Source organism: Saccopteryx leptura, chromosome 2 (genome assembly GCF_036850995.1).
Source record: "Saccopteryx leptura isolate mSacLep1 chromosome 2, mSacLep1_pri_phased_curated, whole genome shotgun sequence".
NCBI classification, from domain to species: Eukaryota; Metazoa; Chordata; class Mammalia; order Chiroptera; family Emballonuridae; genus Saccopteryx; species Saccopteryx leptura.
In genome coordinates this window covers 154,486,874-154,507,800 of record NC_089504.1, presented here as the reverse complement: position 1 = coordinate 154,507,800, position 20,927 = coordinate 154,486,874, and the positions used below count along the sequence as shown (strand labels likewise).

Sequence of the window (20,927 nt, the reverse complement as noted above, 5' to 3'; positions counted from 1 at the left end):
TTACATGGGGTATTTAGAGTAGTCAAACTCCCAGAAACAAAGTAGAATGGCAGTTGTCAGGGGGTGGGGGAGGGAAAAATAGGATACTGAGTTTCTGTTATACAAGATAAGTCCTGGAGATTGGTTGCACAACAATGTCAATGCATTACAATTAAAGGTAGAAAAAAAGAAAAAAGATGTCATCAGGTAAAAAGATTATTAAAAAAGATGAAATATGAAAGCTTAAAAAAGAGATAAAACTCATCGTCAAATGTTTCAAAACCACAGAGAAAATGAATGAGGACTAGAAAAAGACCTCTAGATTTGGTTATAAAGTTGTCATGTATTAACCTTAAAGAATGCAGTTTTAGCAAAAAGAGAAGAAAAATCCAGATTACAGGAGTAAAGAGAATGTGGACACTGAAGTGTAGACAATAGCTCTGGATTATTTATATAAGATATTAAAGGACTCTTATTCCTAACTGAGAATGTTAGACTTCTGCTCCTTCCAGAAATCCCACTAAAGCAACAATAAAGGATTTCCTTTTTTTTTTTTTTTAAGGCACAAAAGAATAGCATAAATAGCAACAACAAAAATGGAGGCTTGACAAGAGATGAGTGATCACAGACCTTGCAGACATAAGAAAATGTAACCTTAAGCTATCAGTGAAGAAGACTGAGAAGCACTTCAGTTTATACCATAGAATCCCCTAGACTCAAATACCTCTAGAAGTGAGGATAAATGGAGGAGACTAAAAAAGAGCCGTTGAAAGTCTAAGAAAGTAGTTAAACCATTTCAAAACTTAACAATAAAGTTACAATAATCAAAACACTATGATACTGCAAAAGGACAAACATTGATAAATGGAATAGAATTTAGAGTCCTTTCATTTATGATCAATTTTCAATAAAAGTGCAAGACAATTCAATGGAGAAAGAATAATCTTCTTAACAAATGTTGCTGAGACAACTTTGGCTATCCACATAAAAAGGAATGTAGTTGAACTTCTACACAAAAATTAACTAAAATGGGTCACAGGCCTAAATGTTAAAGCTAAAATTATAAAAGTCTTAAAAGAAGACATAGGAGCCTGATCAGGCAGTGACAGAGTGAATAGAGTGTCAGACTAGGATGCAGAGGACCCAGGTTTGAAACTCCGAGGTCGCCAGCTTGAGCACGGCTCATCTGGTTTGATCACAGCTTGCCAGCTTGAGCCCAAGGTCGCTGGCTTGAGCAAGGGATCACTCACTCTGCTGTAGCCCCCCCAGTCAAGGCACATATGAGAGAGCAATCAATGAACAACTAAGGTGCTGCAACAAAGAATGATGCTTCTCATCTCTCTCCCTTCCTGTCTGCCCCTATCTGTCCCTCTCTCTGTCTCTGTCACAAAAAAAGAAAAAGAAAAAGAAAACATGGTATATTTTGGCAACCTTGAACTAGGCAATTGTTTCTTGGATATAACACCAAGAACACAAGCAACCAAAATAAATTATAATAAGTTTTTATCAAAATTAAAAATGTGCTTCAAAGGTCACCATCAAGAAAAAAACCCCACAGAATTAGAGAAAATATTTGTAAGTCATGTATCTCATAGAAAACAGTATCCAAAATACATAAGGAATTCTTACAACTCAACAATGAAAAAACAAACCATTGTTTTAAAGTATTTAAATAGACATGTCTGCAAAGAATATCTGGCCAGTAAGCAGATAAAAAGATGCTCAACATCGTTAGTCACTAGAAAAATGCAAATCAAAAATACAAGATTCCACTTCATAAGCCAGTAGAATGGCTAAAACAAAAATGGCAGACAGTTTTTTCAGGGAGGAAGTGGAAAAGTGCAACACTCATATATTGTTGGTGGGATTGAAAAATGTTACAGGCACCTTTGGAATAGTTTGGTAGTTCCTCAAAATGTTAACCATAAAGTAACCATATGATCCAGAAATTTATTCCTACATATATGTAAAATAGTCATTTTGGAAAAATGTTTGGTAGTTCCTCAGGAAGTTTAACCTAGGTTACCCTATGTCTCAGCAATTTCATTGTTAGGTATATATCTTAGAAAAATGAAAACATACATCCACACAAAAAGTTGTGCATGAATGTTCATGGCAGCATTATTCATAATAACTCAAAGTGGGAAAGACTCAAATATCAACTGAAGAAAAGGCAAAATACAGTATGTACAGAAACAGTAATATAAAAGAATAAAGTACTGATATGTTACTACATGAATGAACCTTGAACACATTATACTATGTGAAAAATGTTAGTCACAAAAAACCCCCATATTTTGTATGATTCCATTTATTTGAAATGTCTGGAAGATACAAAACACTCGCATGCATGCATGCGTGCGCACACACACAGAGATGGAGATGGAGAGAAACAGGAAGCACATTAGTGGTTGCCAGCGGCTGAAGGATGGGGGCATTAGGATGACGACTAATGGGTACTGAGTTTCTTTCGAAGGTGATGAAAATACTCTAAAATTGTATATTGGTGCTAGTTGCACAAGTCTGTGAACATACTAAAAACCACTTAATTGGACACTTTAAATGGTGAATTTTATGGCATATGAATTACATCTTTAAGGGGGGACAGTTAAAACCCATTACTTCCCTCCTCTATTCTATGTAGCCACTTCCCTTCCTGTCCCCAGGTAGAAAAATGGAGTTTATCCCCTGAGCTGAAGGGCAGCAGGCAGTTGAGAGTAAGGGTATCAGCCCGAAAAGAAGGTTATTAAATGAACTTAAGCAGTGAGTACTGAGACTCTCAAATCTCAGAAGGCTGAGAAGTAGGTAGTTAGCCTCCAGCCAGGTAAAGGGATTAGATGTTTGTTGACTAACAGTCACTATAATTTTCCATGCCATTAAAAATGCTTAATGCAGACAGACATGCCTTCTGATTTTAATTTTTAAGATTTGCTATATCAACAAAGAGGATTGACTTGAGAAAGATCAGACTTAATAAGCAAAAAACTTACACTAGTGTACCCATTGTTTCTATAGCAACCTTCATAAACAAAGATGATAAAAGGTCAGCATATTTAAGCCCAATGTGAAGAGGGTAAAACTGAAGCACAAAGAGTATAGTGATGTATTTTGGGGTCAGTTCTCCAATAGATGAGATGAAACCGGAATACACAGGATTTGAAAATCAAAATTACCTCAGTCAATGGGAAACAAATCAAATGAAACCCACGGCTATTCCTGTAGGACAGTATGGTTCCGGAGGGAAAACAAACTACAGAGCTTAAAGATTAAAGATGGCCTGAGGCAGTATCTGTTTGGTTGCCATCAGATAATAATAGCACTTACTAAAGGCTTAATCCTGCCAGGCACTCTATTAAGTACAATGGACATTTTCTGAAATAAACAACCCCATCAGTTTGACTAATTTTTTCTTATGACATCCGAGTCCTGGAGCTCACAGAATAAACTCTCCCTCTATGCCAAGAACATAAAGCATAACGTGATCCAAGCCTTCACACCCACCCTAAGCCACTCTGAGCGTCTTGAGGAAACAAATTCTTTTTGTTCAGAATACCACCTCTTGTTACTGGTTACTATTATTATTACTAGTTACAATTATAATTTATCTAGAAGTACCACCTCTTATTACTGGTCCAAAGTCTGTGTGCCTGAGGCTTCAAAAGGAACAGCAGAGCCCTGGTTAGGTAGCTCAGTTGGTTAGAGCATTGTCCCAACATGTCAAGGTTGTGGGTTCAATCCCGGGTCAAGGATCAACCGATGATGACATAATTAAGTGTAACAACAAATTCATGTTTCTCTTTCTCTCCTTCCTCTAAAATAAAAAAATCAGTTAAAAAAAGAAAAGAAACACCAGAGTATGGAGTAAAGCAAGGTTTATTGATCAAGAAGGCACCAATCAAGAAGATGGGAGCCCTCACAGTTCCTCAAATCTATCTGAAGAAAGTACAGAGTTCAGGCTTCTTTTATGTCAAGGGGAAGGGTCGTGGGAGGAGCTGTACTGTAAAAACTCAAGCCCCAAACAAAATTCCTCTAATGATTAGCATGTCTAAATCAGGGCTACCTGGCCTGAAGGCGATGTGGACAAAGCGAGTGAGCTTTTGTTTATTTGTTACACTATCAACACTACTCATTATCTGTGTTTATATAGCTATAGAGCTCTAAATTGTAACTAAGAACCTTTGAGTCAGTGTGGCAGATAAAGTAAGAAAAAATAAGAGGGGGGAGCATGCAATACTTCTTAACATTTTCAAGTTTAACAAAGAATGTATGGCCCTGGCCGGATCATTCAGTGGTAGAGCATCAGCCTGGCGTGTGGAAGTCCCGGGTTCAATTCCTGGTCAGGGCACATAAGGAAGCGCCCATCTTCTTCTCCACCCTTCCCCCTCTCCTTCCTCTTTCTCTTTTCCCCTCCTGCAGCCAAAGCTCCATTGGAGCAAAGTTGGCCCAGGCACTAGAATGGCTCCAGAAGAAACAGAGAAACACCCCATGGTGGGCATGCCGGGTGGATCCCGGTCGGGCACATGCGGGATTCTGACTGCCTCCCCGCTTCTAACTTCAGAAAAATACCAAAAAAAAAAGTATAGTCCTTAAGATAAATATAGAACAGAGTCTAAGAGCCTAGACCAGGGGTCCCCAAACTGCGGCCCATGGGCTGCATCCGGCCCCTGCCACACTTCCGGAAGGGGCACCTCTTTCATTGGTGGTCAGTGAGAGGAGCATAGTTCCCATTGAAATAGTCAGTTTGTTGATTTAAATTTACTTGTTCTTTATTTTAAATACTGTATTTGTTCCCGTTTTGTTTTTTTACTTTAAAATAAGATATGTGCAGTGTGCATAGGGATTTGTTCATAGTTTTTTTTATAGTCGGGCCCTCCAATGGTCTGAGGGACAGTGAACTGGCCCCCTGTGTAAAAAGCTTGGGGACCCCTGGCCTAAACCAGGCTTGACCCTTCACGAATTCACTCCACACTGTGAAGCTATCAATGAAATGTTCATCCACATGCAAAAGAATTAAACTGGACCACTATCTTACATAATACACAAAAATTAACTCAAAATGGATTAAAGACTTTAACTTAAGAAATGTTCACAATTATATAAGCCCTGTCACAGAATAAACTTCACTCTTCTAAATTTATCTATTTATTCTAATTCCAAAGTAGAGTTGAGATATGAAACACTCTGTGACCTGGACATGTAGAAAGTATTACAAAATCAAATTTAGAGAGTAACCAAAAGAAATTTCTGTGGTAAAGTATATATATATTTTTAAGTGTTTAAAAAAGAGAGGTTTTTCTCATACCTGGAAAAGATTGGGTTATATTCTTGCTAGGATCAAAGGAATAAATTAGAAAAAAAAAAGAGTTCTGCTGAGGCCGAGTAGTGGCTCCAGGATTCTGTCATCTGAATTCAATCCACTAGACCTCAGCTGGCACATATTTATTCTTCAAATTTCCTCCCTAAGAAAAGATGTGCCTCTGTCAAGACTAACCCATCTGTTCTGTAAGTTCTAGTTTATGAAGCTCGAGTTTCTTTTGTTACCCTTCTCAGGTATTAAAAGTCAATGAAAGGGTTTCTCTTCCTCTCTACCTTCACCAATCAAAACTTCAGCACAAGTCATAATGGACAGAAAAGGTTCCAGGCTAGTTTAGAAAACACTATTAGTTAATAGGATGTAAGAGCCATAAGACTAAGACTGGGTTTCCCCTCCTTTGGGAAGTCCATTAACCCTTATAGAGAATCCTTAAAAGTTCTGTAAATCAAGAGAATAAATATTTGTCCCAAAGTGAGTCAAAAGTTGAATTTAAATTGAACAATTAAAAAAAATCAGTTCTCTGGTTTGCTTTCTTTACACTTTAACATCTGCAAAAGAATGTACCTTTAATTTGTCCTTTTGGGGAAGAAAGGTGGAAAGGAGGGTATAGGAGCATCTATGTATTAAAATAGCATTACTTCTATTAAGAGGACAAAAAGTACCTAAACAATTTCACTCAAAAAAAACGTTAACAATTTACGTCTTCACATAATTTATTTGGGTTAGATACTATTAACTGTTAATGACTTTCTAGCCCACAAATACTCCTTTTGACACATTGAACACCACTCAGCTAACAAAAAGCACGTGGCCCAAATTCCCTTTGGGTGCCTCCTGCACACCGTGGTCACCAGTGACAGCAGCTCACAGTGTAACTGCTCAGCACCCAGAAGTACCTCGACAGCTTCTCCACTGGAGCAACTTGCTCCACCATGGAAGAGATCTGAGCCCCTTGTCCAGTCAGGCCATACATCTAAAGCAATGTAAAAACAGCCCTATTTGTATTTTTAAAGCAGTCTACAAACCCATTGGGTCTTATACCTCTAATAAGGCCAGTGTGAAGCTGGAAAACATGTATTATTGACTGTCACAGCAAAAGCCCATCTCTGAGGTTAATTAGTCTTCTTAATTAAAAAGCTGAAACAGAACTGGACTACTCACTGATCATAGCTAAACTTAATAGAATTTGTTCATTCCATTCTGTCTTCTTTTGCAGAGAGAGATGTTTGAGGAGCAGTATACTATACAGACATTTGAGAAATGGAAACGTATGTAATAGCTGACCTATTATTACATTCTAATTTTAGGGATTAAACTACATTAGGCAAATATAGTATTTCTGATTGCTGGTAGTTCTTAGAAAAAGAGATTTTGATTGTAATTTTTTTTTTTTGAGTGAGTTGGTAGTGCAATTTCCCATGGGCTGTAAAAGTGCTTTGGATATCCAAGATTTATACAAATATGTACAGTCTAACGGCCCAATATTTTTCTCTCTGACAAGATGCATACCCTGAAAAATAGAGGAGTCTAATGACGTAACAGTGCAAATGCAAAAACTATCTGTAATCAGAACAATCCTCATAAGTCTATAACGGAAAATCCATGTATTATAAAGACCCAAGAGGAGAACAGGCCAAACACATTGCATCAAATGGCAGTGCATTCACATTAAAAGCATAGATATTTAGTGCCAGGCAGTGACATTAGGTACTAATGGAAACCTTTCAAATTCATTTCAAATTTAATTGCTTCATGTTTAGAAGTAAAGTGACATTGAAAATTCATCTTCAAATGAAAGAAGGGAAATTTACATAAAATAATAGGCTAAGATGACTGGCATCACTTTTACTAAAAATAATGATCAGAACCAGGGCAAATTCCCCTTAGAAAATCAGAGAACTACTTATTAAAAAACTTATTGACTTGTCTAGCCAAAATGTTGCCCTAATCAGCGATCAAACCTGCAACCCTGACATATCAGGACGATGTTTTCACCAACTGAGCTAATCCAGCCAGGGTCAAAATGTGAACTATGAAATAAAATATAGAATGGTAGTTCTCTAACTTCAGGATGCTCAGGAACCACTTGGACGCCTCTTAAAAGGCAGATTCCTTGACTTCCAAAGAGTCTGATTCCATAGACCTGAAGTAGAGCCTGGACATGAATTTTGGTAATAGACACCAAGGATTTGGAGATGAGCACTCTGAAGATATTTTAATTGATGATACTAAATTAGCATGAGTCACAAATTATCATTCACACATTAATTTATAATAATGGTTCTCAACTTTTGGGAAAATCAGGGAAACTTTTAAGAAATTATTTGGCCCTGGCCAGTTAGTTCAGTCAGTTACATCATCATCTCCAAACACCAAGATTGTGGGTTTGATCCCCAATTAGACACATATGGGAAGCGACCAATGAGCGCACAACTAAATGAAACAAATGCTTCCTCCCAGCTCTCTCTCCCTCCCTTTCTTCTTCCCTCCCTCTCTCTCTCTCTAAAATCAATATCCTGGTTGGATAGTTCAGTTGGTTAGAGCATTGTCCTGATACACTGAGGTTGTGGGTTTGATCCTCAGTCACGGCACATATAGGAAAAGATCAGTGTTTGTTTCTCTCTCTACCCACCCTTCCTCTCTCTAGAATAAAAAAAAAATTAAAAAGAAACTATGTGACCTTCCCCTAAAATATGCATGTATGCACAAAAGACTATAAGAGGTTCATGTATCTTCTGAACACCCCAAGGAATCCTAGCTAGAGTGATATTACCTTGTAACATAATTGCGTACAAGTAAGGGGAAGGTCTAGGTTCTTCAATAAACATTTTGGCTTACTTTATATATATAAACTATCTTTAATAAAGAATTAGTTGGCATCCATAAAAGCCCTTGGAAAAGTCAGGTTCAGCAAAAATCCCTATCACAAAAGACGTTTTCCTTACTCAAAAAAGCTTCAGTTCTCACCAAGACAAAAGTTACTAATATACAAAGAATTCTAGACACATGAATCAAAAGAGAAATGTTCTTAAATGGAAAAGGTTTCCCATAGACTCAGCAAAAATGAAAAGACTTTTTTGTTAAAATAGACATTACTTGAGTTTTTATCAACTTTAAACATCACATAATACAGTCTATATTTTATGTTAAGGCATGAACAGAGCATCCTCTGAAAACTGAAGACCAAACCTTTATACAGAGATTAACAAACTGACCTGAGCTATCCCGGCGATCTCAGCAGCCCCAGTTTACCCAGTATTGACTAACTGGGTTCTGTGGGCTCTCATTAAAACTATCACAGGCAAGGACAGCAAAAGCCAAAATAGGCAAACAGGACCACATCAAACTAAAAAGCTTTTGCTCAGTGAAAGAAACCACCAATGAAAGGAAACCCACCAAATGGGAGAAGATATTGGCAATTGACACATCTGATAAGGGGTTAATATCCAAAATATTATATAGAGTACTCATACAACTCAGTATCAAAAAATCAAACAGATGGCCAAGACACACAAGATGCTTGACATCATTAATCATCAAGGGAAATGCAAATCAAGACCACACTAAGGTATTACCTCACACCTTCCAGATAGGCTATTATCAAAAACAAAACAAATAACAAATGTTGGCAAGAACTGGAGAAAAGGGAACCCTTCTGCAATGTTGGCAGGATTGCAAATAGGTATACCCATTATAAAAAACCAGTACAGACGTTCTTCAAAAAATCAGAAACAGACCTACCACATGACTCAGCAATTCCACTTCTGGGTATTTACCTGAAGAAAACTAAGATTACTTTGAAAAAGATATATGCACCCCTATGTTCAGTGCAGCATTATTTGCAATAGCTAATATATGCAAGCAACCTAAGTGTCCACTAATAAAAAAGATGTGGTATATGTATTTATACATATGTATGTGTACATACACACATATATACATATACATACAATGGAATATAGCCATAAAAATACCCAACAACAAAATCTTGCCATTTGTGAACATGTATAAACCTAGAGGATATGAAGTTAAGTGAAATAAATCAGACAATAAAGGACAAATATGTATGATTTCGCTTACATGTGGAATATAAAAAGCAAAATAAACATAAACAGACTCATAAATAAAAAGAACTAATGGTTGCCAGAAGGGATAGGAGTGGAAGGAACAGCCAAAAAGGTGAAGGGGAGTAAGAGGCACAAACTTCCAGCTATAAACTAAGTCACAGGGATGTAATGTACAGCATGGAAAGTCTAGTTTATAACATTGTAAAAACTTTGTACAGGAACCGACGGTTACTAGGCTAACTGAGATCACTCTGTAATCTAAGTGTAAGGTATGTAAGTGTTGAATCACTATGTTGTACTCCTGAAACTAATATAATATTGTATGTCAACTAACTTTAATAATAAACTTTAGCACTATATTATCACTCCTATATAAAAAATGTGCTAGATAAAAATACAGGCTGTTTAGTAAAAATGTTTAATTAACAAGTAGTTTTAAAATAAAACATGACAAAAGTTCAACTTACTAAATGTATTAAGATTTTAAAAAACTCTGAAGTAATGCTACATTGCGTAGTGGAAACAAACTTCCAAAAAGCCCCTGTCCAGGAAGAACAAGAAGGACATCAAGATATTCTAAGCAATTTCCTGAACAGCAGGAAATGAAAGGCTGGAGATGCTGAGTTTTCGATCAGTTTACTTTTCTTTTCTGAATAGGCTTACTCATTATTAACTGATGAAAGATAACACATATGATATTAAAAACCAACATCTAATGGTTCTACTGTCATGATTGTCAGTTAATACTCAAGTAGGAAAAAAAATTGCATTTGGTTCTCTTACTTTCTGTGGACAGGGTGGTATCTATCTATTGGACCATTTTAAAACTGCGTCATATTTTGTATTATTAGCATCAAGTGTAGGAAGCTGCTTTACTGTATAACATAATTATGTCCTCCATGGCAATACTATCCCCAATTTTATGCCAGTGAAATTTTTTTCAGTTATAGAAAAGGTCATGTTACTTTCTCATTTCCACAACTCATTCAAATGATTATTTCAATCATATAAAAATATGAAATTTATTGGGTCCATCTAGGATTTTTTTCCTCCTAATGAAGAACTAGCAGACTATTTCTAGCTGTAATTTAACTGAAAACACTATTTCAACTTCAAATTTATTTTAATGATATGTACAGGAGTTAACAAATTACAATTAAAATGGAATCAGTTATGTTAATTCCATATAACTTAAAATCATGCAACACTGCATGGTAAAAAACAAGAGCTTTGTTCATATACAAAAGAATATTATTTTGAGACTTATAGTATATTGAAATTTTTGACATAAGCTTTTTGCAAAGAGTTTTTTTTATAAAAATTTAAAGATCTGATTAATCAGTTAATACATTGTTAGGAAAAGTAATAAACATTATTAGTAAAGTGAGGTTACAAGCAATTAATTTCAAAATTATACCAGGAATGGGGTTGAATGTAATTTCATGAAATAAATGCTTGGTTAAGAAAATAGTTTTGAAAAAGATCTCATATTAAATCTATGTATTAATTTTTTCAAATCAGGTTATATAATCTAGTCAAGTTTATTCAGTTAAAGAAAATATGCCTATCCTTTCTTATACTCATAAATAAGTACTCATATAGTCTTTATACACAAGTGAAGAAAAGTTCAATGTAACAAATATACTGCCAATCCACTTATGGTTGAAATAGCTCTTTTATCTACACAATAAATTGCATTGCTGTACATTGATGAAAATGTCCAATTTAAATCACATTCAACCAGCACAAATATTTAAGCTGAGTATTGTTGTAAACAATAGAGAAAAGAAATTCATTTTGTCATGGGGTAGTAATCTACTTCTCAGCTTAGAATGCTATAGAAAGGCTCAATGTTTAATCAAATTCAAAACCCACTAAACTCAAAACAAAGTGAACATTTTCAAAGTGCATAATTTCCAACTCATCCACTTGTGATAGTTATCCAATTCCAGTTCATCAGCAAGAAAATAAAATGTACTTGGCTATAAAAATACTAAGGAATGTTATTGAAAAAGAAAGGCTATTTGGTAGAAGTAACTACAAAAATAATTAGTGTAAATCTTTGTAAAGCTTTAATGCAAGAACATCAGTACACTTTCTTTCTGTAAATCTCAGAGCACGATTACCCAAGATTTTAAATTTCCACCTGTCAAGTACTTGAAAAAAGTTGCAACAAAGTGTCTCTTCAAAAATTAAGCAACAAGAAGGATCATGCAGGTGTTAATCTGCTAACATTTGGGGACACTGATATCTGTGTTGGGTTGTCATCTCTGGCTCCACTGGCAGCAAGCACAGGCAAGGAGTTGCTCTGAAATGCAGATGTAGAACTAGTCGTGCAGACATTTTCATCTTCACCAATGTCTGAGTCTGGTGTTGTAACCTCACTGTCCTGAAGCCCCAGTATCTCACAAACTGCTTGTGGCAATTCCTGAACATGAAAAATCAAACACAAAACCATCATTGACTACAGAGAAAATTAATCACAAAGTAACACTTCTAATGAAGACTACACTGATTACAGAATCTGAACATCTGTTCTAACAGTATTTGTTATGTGCCCTCTCAAACTACCTTTTCCACTCCAAATGGAATTTTAACCACTTTTCTCATTAAGTGGTTCCCTGACCTTCTATTCTGAATCAATCACTATCCATCCCACCCTAACACTCCCACAAACATCTAGTTTACTAATATTTAGCATTTACTTCATTTTCCTTGTTTTTTTAATCTTATTTACACTTTTTTCCTTAATACACAAAGTCTCCTTACCACTGACATGTTTTGAACAGAATAGCTACCAAATAAGTGTTTATAAAACTGAATCAAAATAAGTATTTGGAATCATAAATGATACAAAGACCAAGTAAGAATTCTTTTAAAAATGTAAAAAAGCCAAAATAATACATCAATTACTTGGTTTGAGCTCAGATCAGAATACATCAAATTTGCCTTGTTTTCAGACAAATTAAATAGCATGACCTACGAATGTAATGACATGGACTTAGTTATTTCTGATTAGCATCTGCCTTTATTTGGAGATACTACATATTTAATATAAGGTCCTATTCTGTATTCACTGATTCTACTGGGTAATATACCAATGCTTAAATTCTATAGCCTCATTGGCTATTACAGAAATGTTTTCGTAACTCTAGTCATTTTGCCTTATTATATGATTCTCATCTAGCATTATTAATCATTTCTAATTATGTGCTATAAATTAATCATGGTAAACAAAATGGTAGCCAATGCTTTATGTTTGCCTTCATCTTGCTAAAAGTGCCACTTATAGTATTACTTCTAAGAAGAAAAACTCTTGCCCACAACCCACCAAAAACATGAACAAAAAATTTTTTCTATTATTTAAAATACTGTATACCTTGCATTTTACCATCTGTAGAGAAATTGCTTCTGCTTTGCATAGTATATCTTCCACATCAATTTTCATAGACAATTCATTAATATGCTAAAATGAACCAATAAAATGTTAATAAAAACAAAAGCACTACTATGTTCTACATTATAATTTATTATGTTACAGTTTACTGCAGATAAAATCCTTAAAATAAAAATATTCGGCCCTGGCCAGTTGGCTCAGTATATAGAGTGCCAGCCTGGCATATGGATATCCAGGATTTGATTCCCAGTCAGGACACACAAGAGAAGTGACCATCTGCTTCTCTCCCTCTTCTTTTCCTCTCCCCCTCCCACAGCCAGTGGCTCGACTGGTTCAAGCATGCACTGAGGATAGCTCGGTTAGTTGGAGCATCAGCCTCAGGCACTAAAAATAATTCAGGTGATTCGACCACTGGCCCCTGATGAGCTGCCAGGTAGATCCTGGTAGAGTGTATACAGGAGTCTGTCTATCTTTCCTCCTTTGACTTTAAAAAAATTTTGCATACTACACACAGAAAAAATTCAATGTATCTTTCCTTAGATAATGCAAGTTTTAAAGCTAAAAAATAAGCCTGACCAGTGGTGGCGCAATGGATGGAGTAGTGACCTGAGATACTGAGGTCCCAAGTTTGAAACCCAAGGTCATCGGCCTGAGCAGCAGTTGTCTCAAGTCTACTAGCTCAAAGTTATAAGCAAAACACTTTTTTAGAAAACTAAACTAGGTACATAAAAATGCATTTGTTGAATTCCCTTTTCTTCCTTTTAGCCAGGTAAAAAACACTGGCTAACATGTACGTGGGGAGCTGTCATTCTGAGTCAGTCCTAGTACTATTCTTGATACAATGTAAGTTACTCAAGGGGTTCAATAAAGCTCCAAGAAAATGTTCTGTGTATCAGCACCACCAACTAGAGGAAAGGGCCCAAATATTACAATCTAAATTAAAGGGATATCTACCTTAAGTATCTCATTAAAACCATAATGTTTTTCCATTATTTTCTGCTTTTCTGAGTCCAGAATAGCACAACAGAGAAGAAGATGAAAATTTTTACACGGTAGTTCAGTCCACATTACCTATAAAACAGAAACAACTATTTAGTAAACTATATTAATTCTAAAATTTTCTTCATATATATATATACAATGTTGAACTTCTATGCAAAGCAGATGTTGCCTGGATGGGGTAGTCCACTGGTTTTCCAGTTAGGGAATGAGGGTGAAGAAGGCAAGTTTTACCTTTACCTATACCTATAAAGTAACTAACATCAAGCATTAACATTATGCGAATACAATGAATTCCAAATGTGGCCCCTTACATAATATTATAAGCAAATCACTGACTCTAACCAATATGATAAATGCCATTAATTAAGGAGCAATTCCTATAAAGTTAAGTTTAAGGGGTAAGGGTTAGAGGCACTTTCAATATTTTTATGAACATTCAATTATATGTGGGAAATTGATTTAAAAGTTTCACACTTTTCAAATCACCCTCAGTCTCTAGGGTAAAAAAAGTAAATCCTATAAATAAAGAGATTCAGTTATACAACATATAGAATCAAAAAAACCCAGAGATAACTCTATATTTTAAACATATTGTATGTCAGAGTGTCCCTGATTGTGACAAAACCTGAATCAACTACCCAAAATTTACTAACAAATGTATAAAACACTTTAGTAACAACTATACTTCTTGTTTAAATATAAGTAATGCCCTCAAATTTAAGGCATTAAATTCTGCCTGGTTAATATATCTAATAATATCTTATCTGGAAAAAATCCACATAACCACACTATTAAAGCATACCTAAAATGTTTTTACTTCTTTCACCAGGAGTAACAAATTGAACAATGTTCAGGCTAATCCAATTTTTTTTTTTTTTTTTGTATTTTTCTGAAGCTGGAAACGGGGAGAGACAGTCAGACAGACTCCCGCATGCGCCCGACCGGGATCCACCCGGCACGCCCACCAGGGGGCGATGCTCTGCCACTCCGGGGCGTCGCTTTGCTGCGACCAGAGCCAAAGGAGCCATCCCCAGCACCCGGGCCATCTTTGCTCCAATGGAGCCTCGGCTGTGAGAGGGGAAGAGAGAGACAGAGAGGAAGGGGGTGGGGGGTGGAGAAGCAAATGGGTGCTTCTCCTATGTGCCCTGGCCGGGAATCAAACCCGGGTCCCCCACACGCCAGGCCCGACGCTCTACCGCTGAGCCAACCGGCCAGGGCCTAATTTTTAGAAGTTTAAATGAAATTCAATTATCCTCCAAGGTTTCACATAATGTCCCAATGTATTTGGTAAGCACAGATTAGGGAGTTATTACAGCTGTAGAGTAATAATATTTTCAATTCGTCCTTTAAAAACAGTTGAGATACTAATTTAACTAAATGGATAAACTTGAAAAATATGATTCCAGGTCAGGAACATGTTGAGCCTGACCAGTAGTGGTACAGTGAATAGAGCATTGATCTGGGATGCTGAGGTCACCAGCTTAAGTGCATGCTCATCTGGCGAGAGCACAGGCTCACCAGCTTGAGTGCGGGGTCGCTGGCTTTGAGCCCAAAGGTCGCTGGCTTGAAGCCCAAGGTTGCTGGCTTGAGCAAGGGGTCACAGGCTCAGCTAGAGCCACCCAGTCAAGCATGTATGAGAAGCAATCAATGAACAACTAAAGTGACACAACTACGAGATGATGCTTCTTACCTCTTTCCCTTCCTGTCTGTCTCATTATCTCTCACTAAAAAAAAATTTTTTTAATTAAAATGAAAAAAAAAAAACAACCAAAAACAGAATATGTTGAATTTTCCTCAAAACTCTGGTTTCCTTATCTGGAAAATAGAGTAGATAAAATTACCTTTCTATTTCAATGACTGTATTGATGATTAAATGAAATGGTTAAGTGAATGTAAAAAAAAAAAAGAACATCCAAGTTTAAACTTCTAATTTCAAACAGAGGAAGTGACCCTGCACAACGCAATGATCCTTCATCATTGTATCAGCTTGTCCAGTAACAGCACAGTTACCATAAATACAGGAAACAACTTCCCACTGTAAGAACCTCAGATGGCACTAGGGTTGTTTCATTATAAGTCCAACTGGATTATCTCCCACATTCTTTCTTTGGGAAAATTTCTGTAATCCTTTACTTTTATAAAGATAAGTAGCCATCAGTCATTATACCAATACTCTATTTTAAAAGCATACCAATCTGTTAATATTAGCAGATATTTGAAAAGAAAATAATGACTTTCTGTTTTTCATCAAGAGTTGCCCTGGGTACAAAATGGAATGAAAGGGCATACACTAAAAACAGGATCCTGAATATCCTCTAGAGTGGGGGAGACAGAAATAGGATTTGAGTAATGATTAAAGGAGATGTTAGCTATATCTTTAACTTTTTTTTTCTTAGAAAAAAAAATAACTAGAAATAAATATGGCAAAATGTTACATGGGGATGGTAAAATGTGTGATCATTCTTACTATTTTGCTCTAACTTAAATTTCTTTTACAAGCAAAACACAAGTCAGATCCCTCCCAATACCTCAATCTATAAATAAAATATCATCTCAACTGACTGGCCTATCAAAACTCCCTTGACCTCTCTGCAATCTAGACCAGCATGCGGCAGAGCCTTGCACAGTCAAGTCTCTGGAGGAAATAACACAGACACAAATGTTCTACTGGTTCTGGGAAACCAACTGGCCCCAAATCTCATAAGGATTATGATTTACAGAAAAATACTCCAAAGACCAGATATTCAGTTCAAAATCATTAATTTTTAGAGAGAGACAATGCACTATCAAAATTTTTAAACATACTTGCTTTAGAAATTTCAGCTGGACTATTACAATCCAGTTATATTCTATAGAATTGTTGCTTTCCATAATATTACAATTATATAATTTAAGAACTTACCTCCCATAATCGAAGAATATCTGGAAAACTAAATTCCCTTTTAAATCTGATTAAAAGCCATCTGAAGCAAAAATAAAGATATCCAGAGTCCTGAGATTCTATACAGAAGAAAAAAATATGTATGTATGGCTTACTTTATGCTAATTATATCAGAATATAATGACCTATTTCAAACTCAAACTTTTCTATGCATCTTAGGTTATTTAAAGTCCTGTCTTCTACTAATTCAAGGAAACAATTCAAATCTGCAGGGTAGCTTCTTTAAAAGAAAACAATAACAAATAATTCATTTTATAAATAAACTGTTTTAAGATATAATCACACAAAGACAGTTTGATCCTACACTTTTATTCCTCAGAGGAACCCAGGCAACAGTAATAAAGTACATATGTCTTTAAAACAGTTATTTACATTTTTCTCTCAGTGTTATTATCCTACAATTTGCGGGGTACAGTTTTGATTCACTAACCTTACCTAAGTAATTGCAAAATTCACTGTCCAACAATCGAAGTAAGGTACTTAGTTGAATCAGCTGGGTCTTCATGCCTTGCATTTGTTCTTCAAAATTTTGATGCTTTATAGAAAAAAATACATGTTACCACATAAGAAATATTTAACAAATATGCTATAGTACATAATAACTAGTAACTAAACCATGAGTCTAAAGATGAATGTTGGACTAATACCACACTGGTTATGGTTTTTTTTAAATCACAACAAATTAAAAAGCTAAAGCAACATTAAAAAAGAGGAAAGAGCATCCTTAGTCTCAAACTAAAATTATTTTTTTCCAACTATTCCTTTGATTTAGATAATAAATAATGTAGAGACAGCAACTGTAGACTAATTGATCTACTAATTTCTGACATAAATAAGAGATTTGGTGAAAGGAACACACATTTGGGAGATAAACTTTTATGAAATCTCTTCCATTGTTAAATATTTCTTCAAAGTATCACATGGAATAAAATTAATTTTAGCTTTAGCATATATTTCATTTTAAAGAATTAACTATTCTAAGATTTGATGACATTAGAAAAAGCTATAATGTCAAAACTATCCTCATGACAATACTAGGTTATAGGTACGTTGCACTTTAAAATCTCCCACAAGTGTAAAGGCTATAGAACATGCACTGATTAATGCAAAAGACTGAATACAGAAGCAGATATGAAAATCCAGCTCTTTTACAAAACTAGACATTAAAGAAAATGAAAATGTAAAACAATCTTTCTTCTCAAGAAATTTGTTTTTGTTTACAACTAACTTTCCATTTGAAAATATTATATATGTTAAGGTGTAATAGGTTTACTGTTATTTTTATTGATTAATTTTAGAGACAGAGAGAGGAAAGGAGAAGAAAGGGAGAGGGAGAGAAAGAAGCAGTCATTTGTTGTTGTACTGGTTGTGCATTCATTGGTAGCTTCCCCTACATACCACACCCCCCGACCAGGGACTGAACCTGAAACCTTGGTGTTTCAGGACAACGCTCTAGGCAACTGAGCTACCCAGCCAGGGACAATTGACTATTATTTTTAAATGAATGAATAAATATTTGTAAATTTCTCAGCACTAATTTTTTATATGATAAACATCAATGGCTATAACCCATATAAACAAATACTCTTGGGGTCCTTGAATCACAAAGTTTGCAAACTGCTGTGGTTTACATGCTTTCAAAAATCTTTAAATTTGAGTACATTCCTTACCAACACTTCAGTAAAAGGAGGACAGAGAGGGACCAAAGTAAATAAAAAGCTTCTTAAATGATTCTGATCCCTTTAAAATGTACACCAAACCCTCCATGTTAACCTATTGCCTTAACCCTTGTGAAAAGCCTAAGAAGAGCATTCCATCACTCACGCTTCTTTTTTAGTTTTAGAGACAACAGTAATGCTGTATTTAGAAGTACCTATCAGATTAGAAACCACCCATTCTTGGTAAAAATTTTTTAAAAAATTAAGGCTACTGATTCTCAATAAACCAGTTTTTCTTTAATGGTTGAAAGAATAGTTTAAATGACTAATATAAGCCTTTGAGATATAATTTCCTCACATTTACCATGTGGACCTGTAAGAGAAAGGCAGAACTAACTCTTTAACAGCATCATTTTTGTTACAACATGGCCAAAGCTTAGTTGGTTTGGGAGTACCAACACAGAAGAGCCATTGCTGCCTACACAGGTATAAAATGAAGCACTCCCAAAATGACAGAAGCTGACTCTGGAAAAGTAGCTATTCCTGGAGAAGAAACAAGATACATATGGATCTACAGAGGGCTTCAACAGTATCTATAAATAAATATTTGTGCATATATATACATATATATCTATACAAGGTATGTACACACACATACATGTAATATGTATATACATATATACACATGCATATACATTATATGTGGGTAGATGAGAAGGAAGGGAGGGGCTAAGTATATGGAAAAATGAATGTTGGGTATAAGAAAGTTCCATTTGATTGTTTTGCAAATGTTTCCAACAAAGTCTATGCCTAGACCTATATTAGATGTGAGTAAAGATCAACAAAAGACATTAGGTTCAGCTACTACATAAGAAATAAAATCTTACATGAAATTAAGCTGGGAAACAAAATGGAGTCAAACAATAGCAGCAATGATTTAAGGACACTAAACAATAGCTACACAGTGAAAAATAATTGTGCAGATTATTTTGATTGCAACATATTGCCCCTTCATTCAAATATTATGAAAAAAAGGATGTTAGTACACAATATATAAAGAGATCTTTTTAGAATAAAGACTAGAAAAATCCCCAGACCATCCTCAATGGAAAAGGCAAACACAGAAAACAGTTACTATGAAAAAGACAGAAGAATTTGAACCTTCGTATAGAAAAAAAGACAAATAGACTACCAGTGTATATGACAGATGTTCAAAAAGTAATCTTTACATTTGAGACCTAAATACATGCACATGGATGTATGCACTCAGTATTATTATAAGTCAATATATTTTAAAATGCCAATATTTCCTCAGTTTTATGAAAACTAAAATTAAATGCAGTATGTTGATGTTGATTCTTTTGGAGTACCTGCAATAAAAGTAGTGATCTAAACTAAGCACTGGGGAAATATTCATGTGTTTATTCTACAAAAATCTGTTGAACAAAAACCTCCTATGAGGCATTAGGAACATACTACTACTAGCTCTAATGAAAGGAGGATAAACAATAAAAACACAGGAAGGCAGACGAAAGTTTTTATACAATTAGTATCAGCTGTACAGACCTTTATAACAAATGCCTCAGGTTTCTAGAGCACTTGGGAGTAATTGGAACTAAGAAGGCAGGTAAAGTCAATCAATCAAAAAGGTTAAGGAAGACAAACTATGATATTACTTACTGAAATTAATAATCTTTCCAAATACAAAAACATTAATTTATGGTAAAGAACTATATAATTAGAATATTTATCAATTTAATAGCAAAAGATACTTTAAAACCATCAAATTTTATCCCGCATGTGGAAAAGGAGTGGAAGTAATGAGGATGAGTTGGAACACGGATGAGCTTGAGTAAATAGGAAAAACTGCAGGAGAAAGAAAAATTGGCAAGCTACAGGGGAAGAACAGAAGTAATAAAAGAGAAGGGTACCACTCTCAATTCCACAACTGTATCCCAGAAAGTCTAAGTTAAAACACTGTATTACAGAAAAACTTTTTTTTTTTTTTTTTTGTATTTTTCTGAAGCTGGAAACGGGGAGAGACAGACTCCCGCATGCGCCCGACCGGGATCCACCCGGCACACCCACCAGGGGGCGATGCACTGCCCCTCCGGGGCATCGCTCTGTCATGACCAGAGCCACTCCAGCGCCTGGGGCAGAGGCCAAGGAGCCATCCCCAGTGTCCAGGCCATCTTTGCTCCAATGGAGCCTCTGCTAAGGGAGGGGAAGAGAGAGACAGAGAGGAAGGAGAGGGTGAGGGGTGGAGAAGCAGATGGGCGCTTCTCCTGTGTGCCCTGGCCGGGAATCGAACCCGGGACTTCTGCACGCCAGGCCAACGCTCTACCACTGAGCCAACTGGCCAGGGCCAGGAAAACATTTTAAATGATTACATATTCAAAATCTTTATCCCCTTGCAAACAAGCCATTTCAATATCGATCAAGGCCCACCATGAAGTGTATTAATTTTTATTCTGAAACAGTATAGTGACCTACGGTCAAGTCTTGGGTTCCATATACCTTTAACTACTCTTAGACCCTCTGCTTTTCTGTTCCCTAAAAGATAACATGA

The 20,927-nt window shown here is 35.7% G+C and overlaps 1 protein-coding gene across 2 annotated transcripts in view; it reads right to left on the bottom strand.

Annotated features, from left to right (window-relative positions):
• Positions 1-10,882: 10,882 nt before the first annotated feature.
• Positions 10,883-20,927, bottom strand: part of TBC1D15 (TBC1 domain family member 15) — a 93,060-nt gene continuing 83,015 nt past the window's right edge. For both annotated transcript variants that reach the window (XM_066369092.1, XM_066369093.1), the window contains exons 13-17: positions 17,136-17,235; positions 16,662-16,759; positions 13,712-13,828; positions 12,740-12,826; positions 10,883-11,788 (exon numbers count right to left, since the gene is read on the bottom strand). In XM_066369092.1, the coding sequence (XP_066225189.1) occupies positions 11,570-11,788; positions 12,740-12,826; positions 13,712-13,828; positions 16,662-16,759; positions 17,136-17,235 (621 nt within the window). In that variant the 3' untranslated portion in view covers positions 10,883-11,569. The remainder of the gene's footprint in view (positions 11,789-12,739; positions 12,827-13,711; positions 13,829-16,661; positions 16,760-17,135; positions 17,236-20,927) is intronic.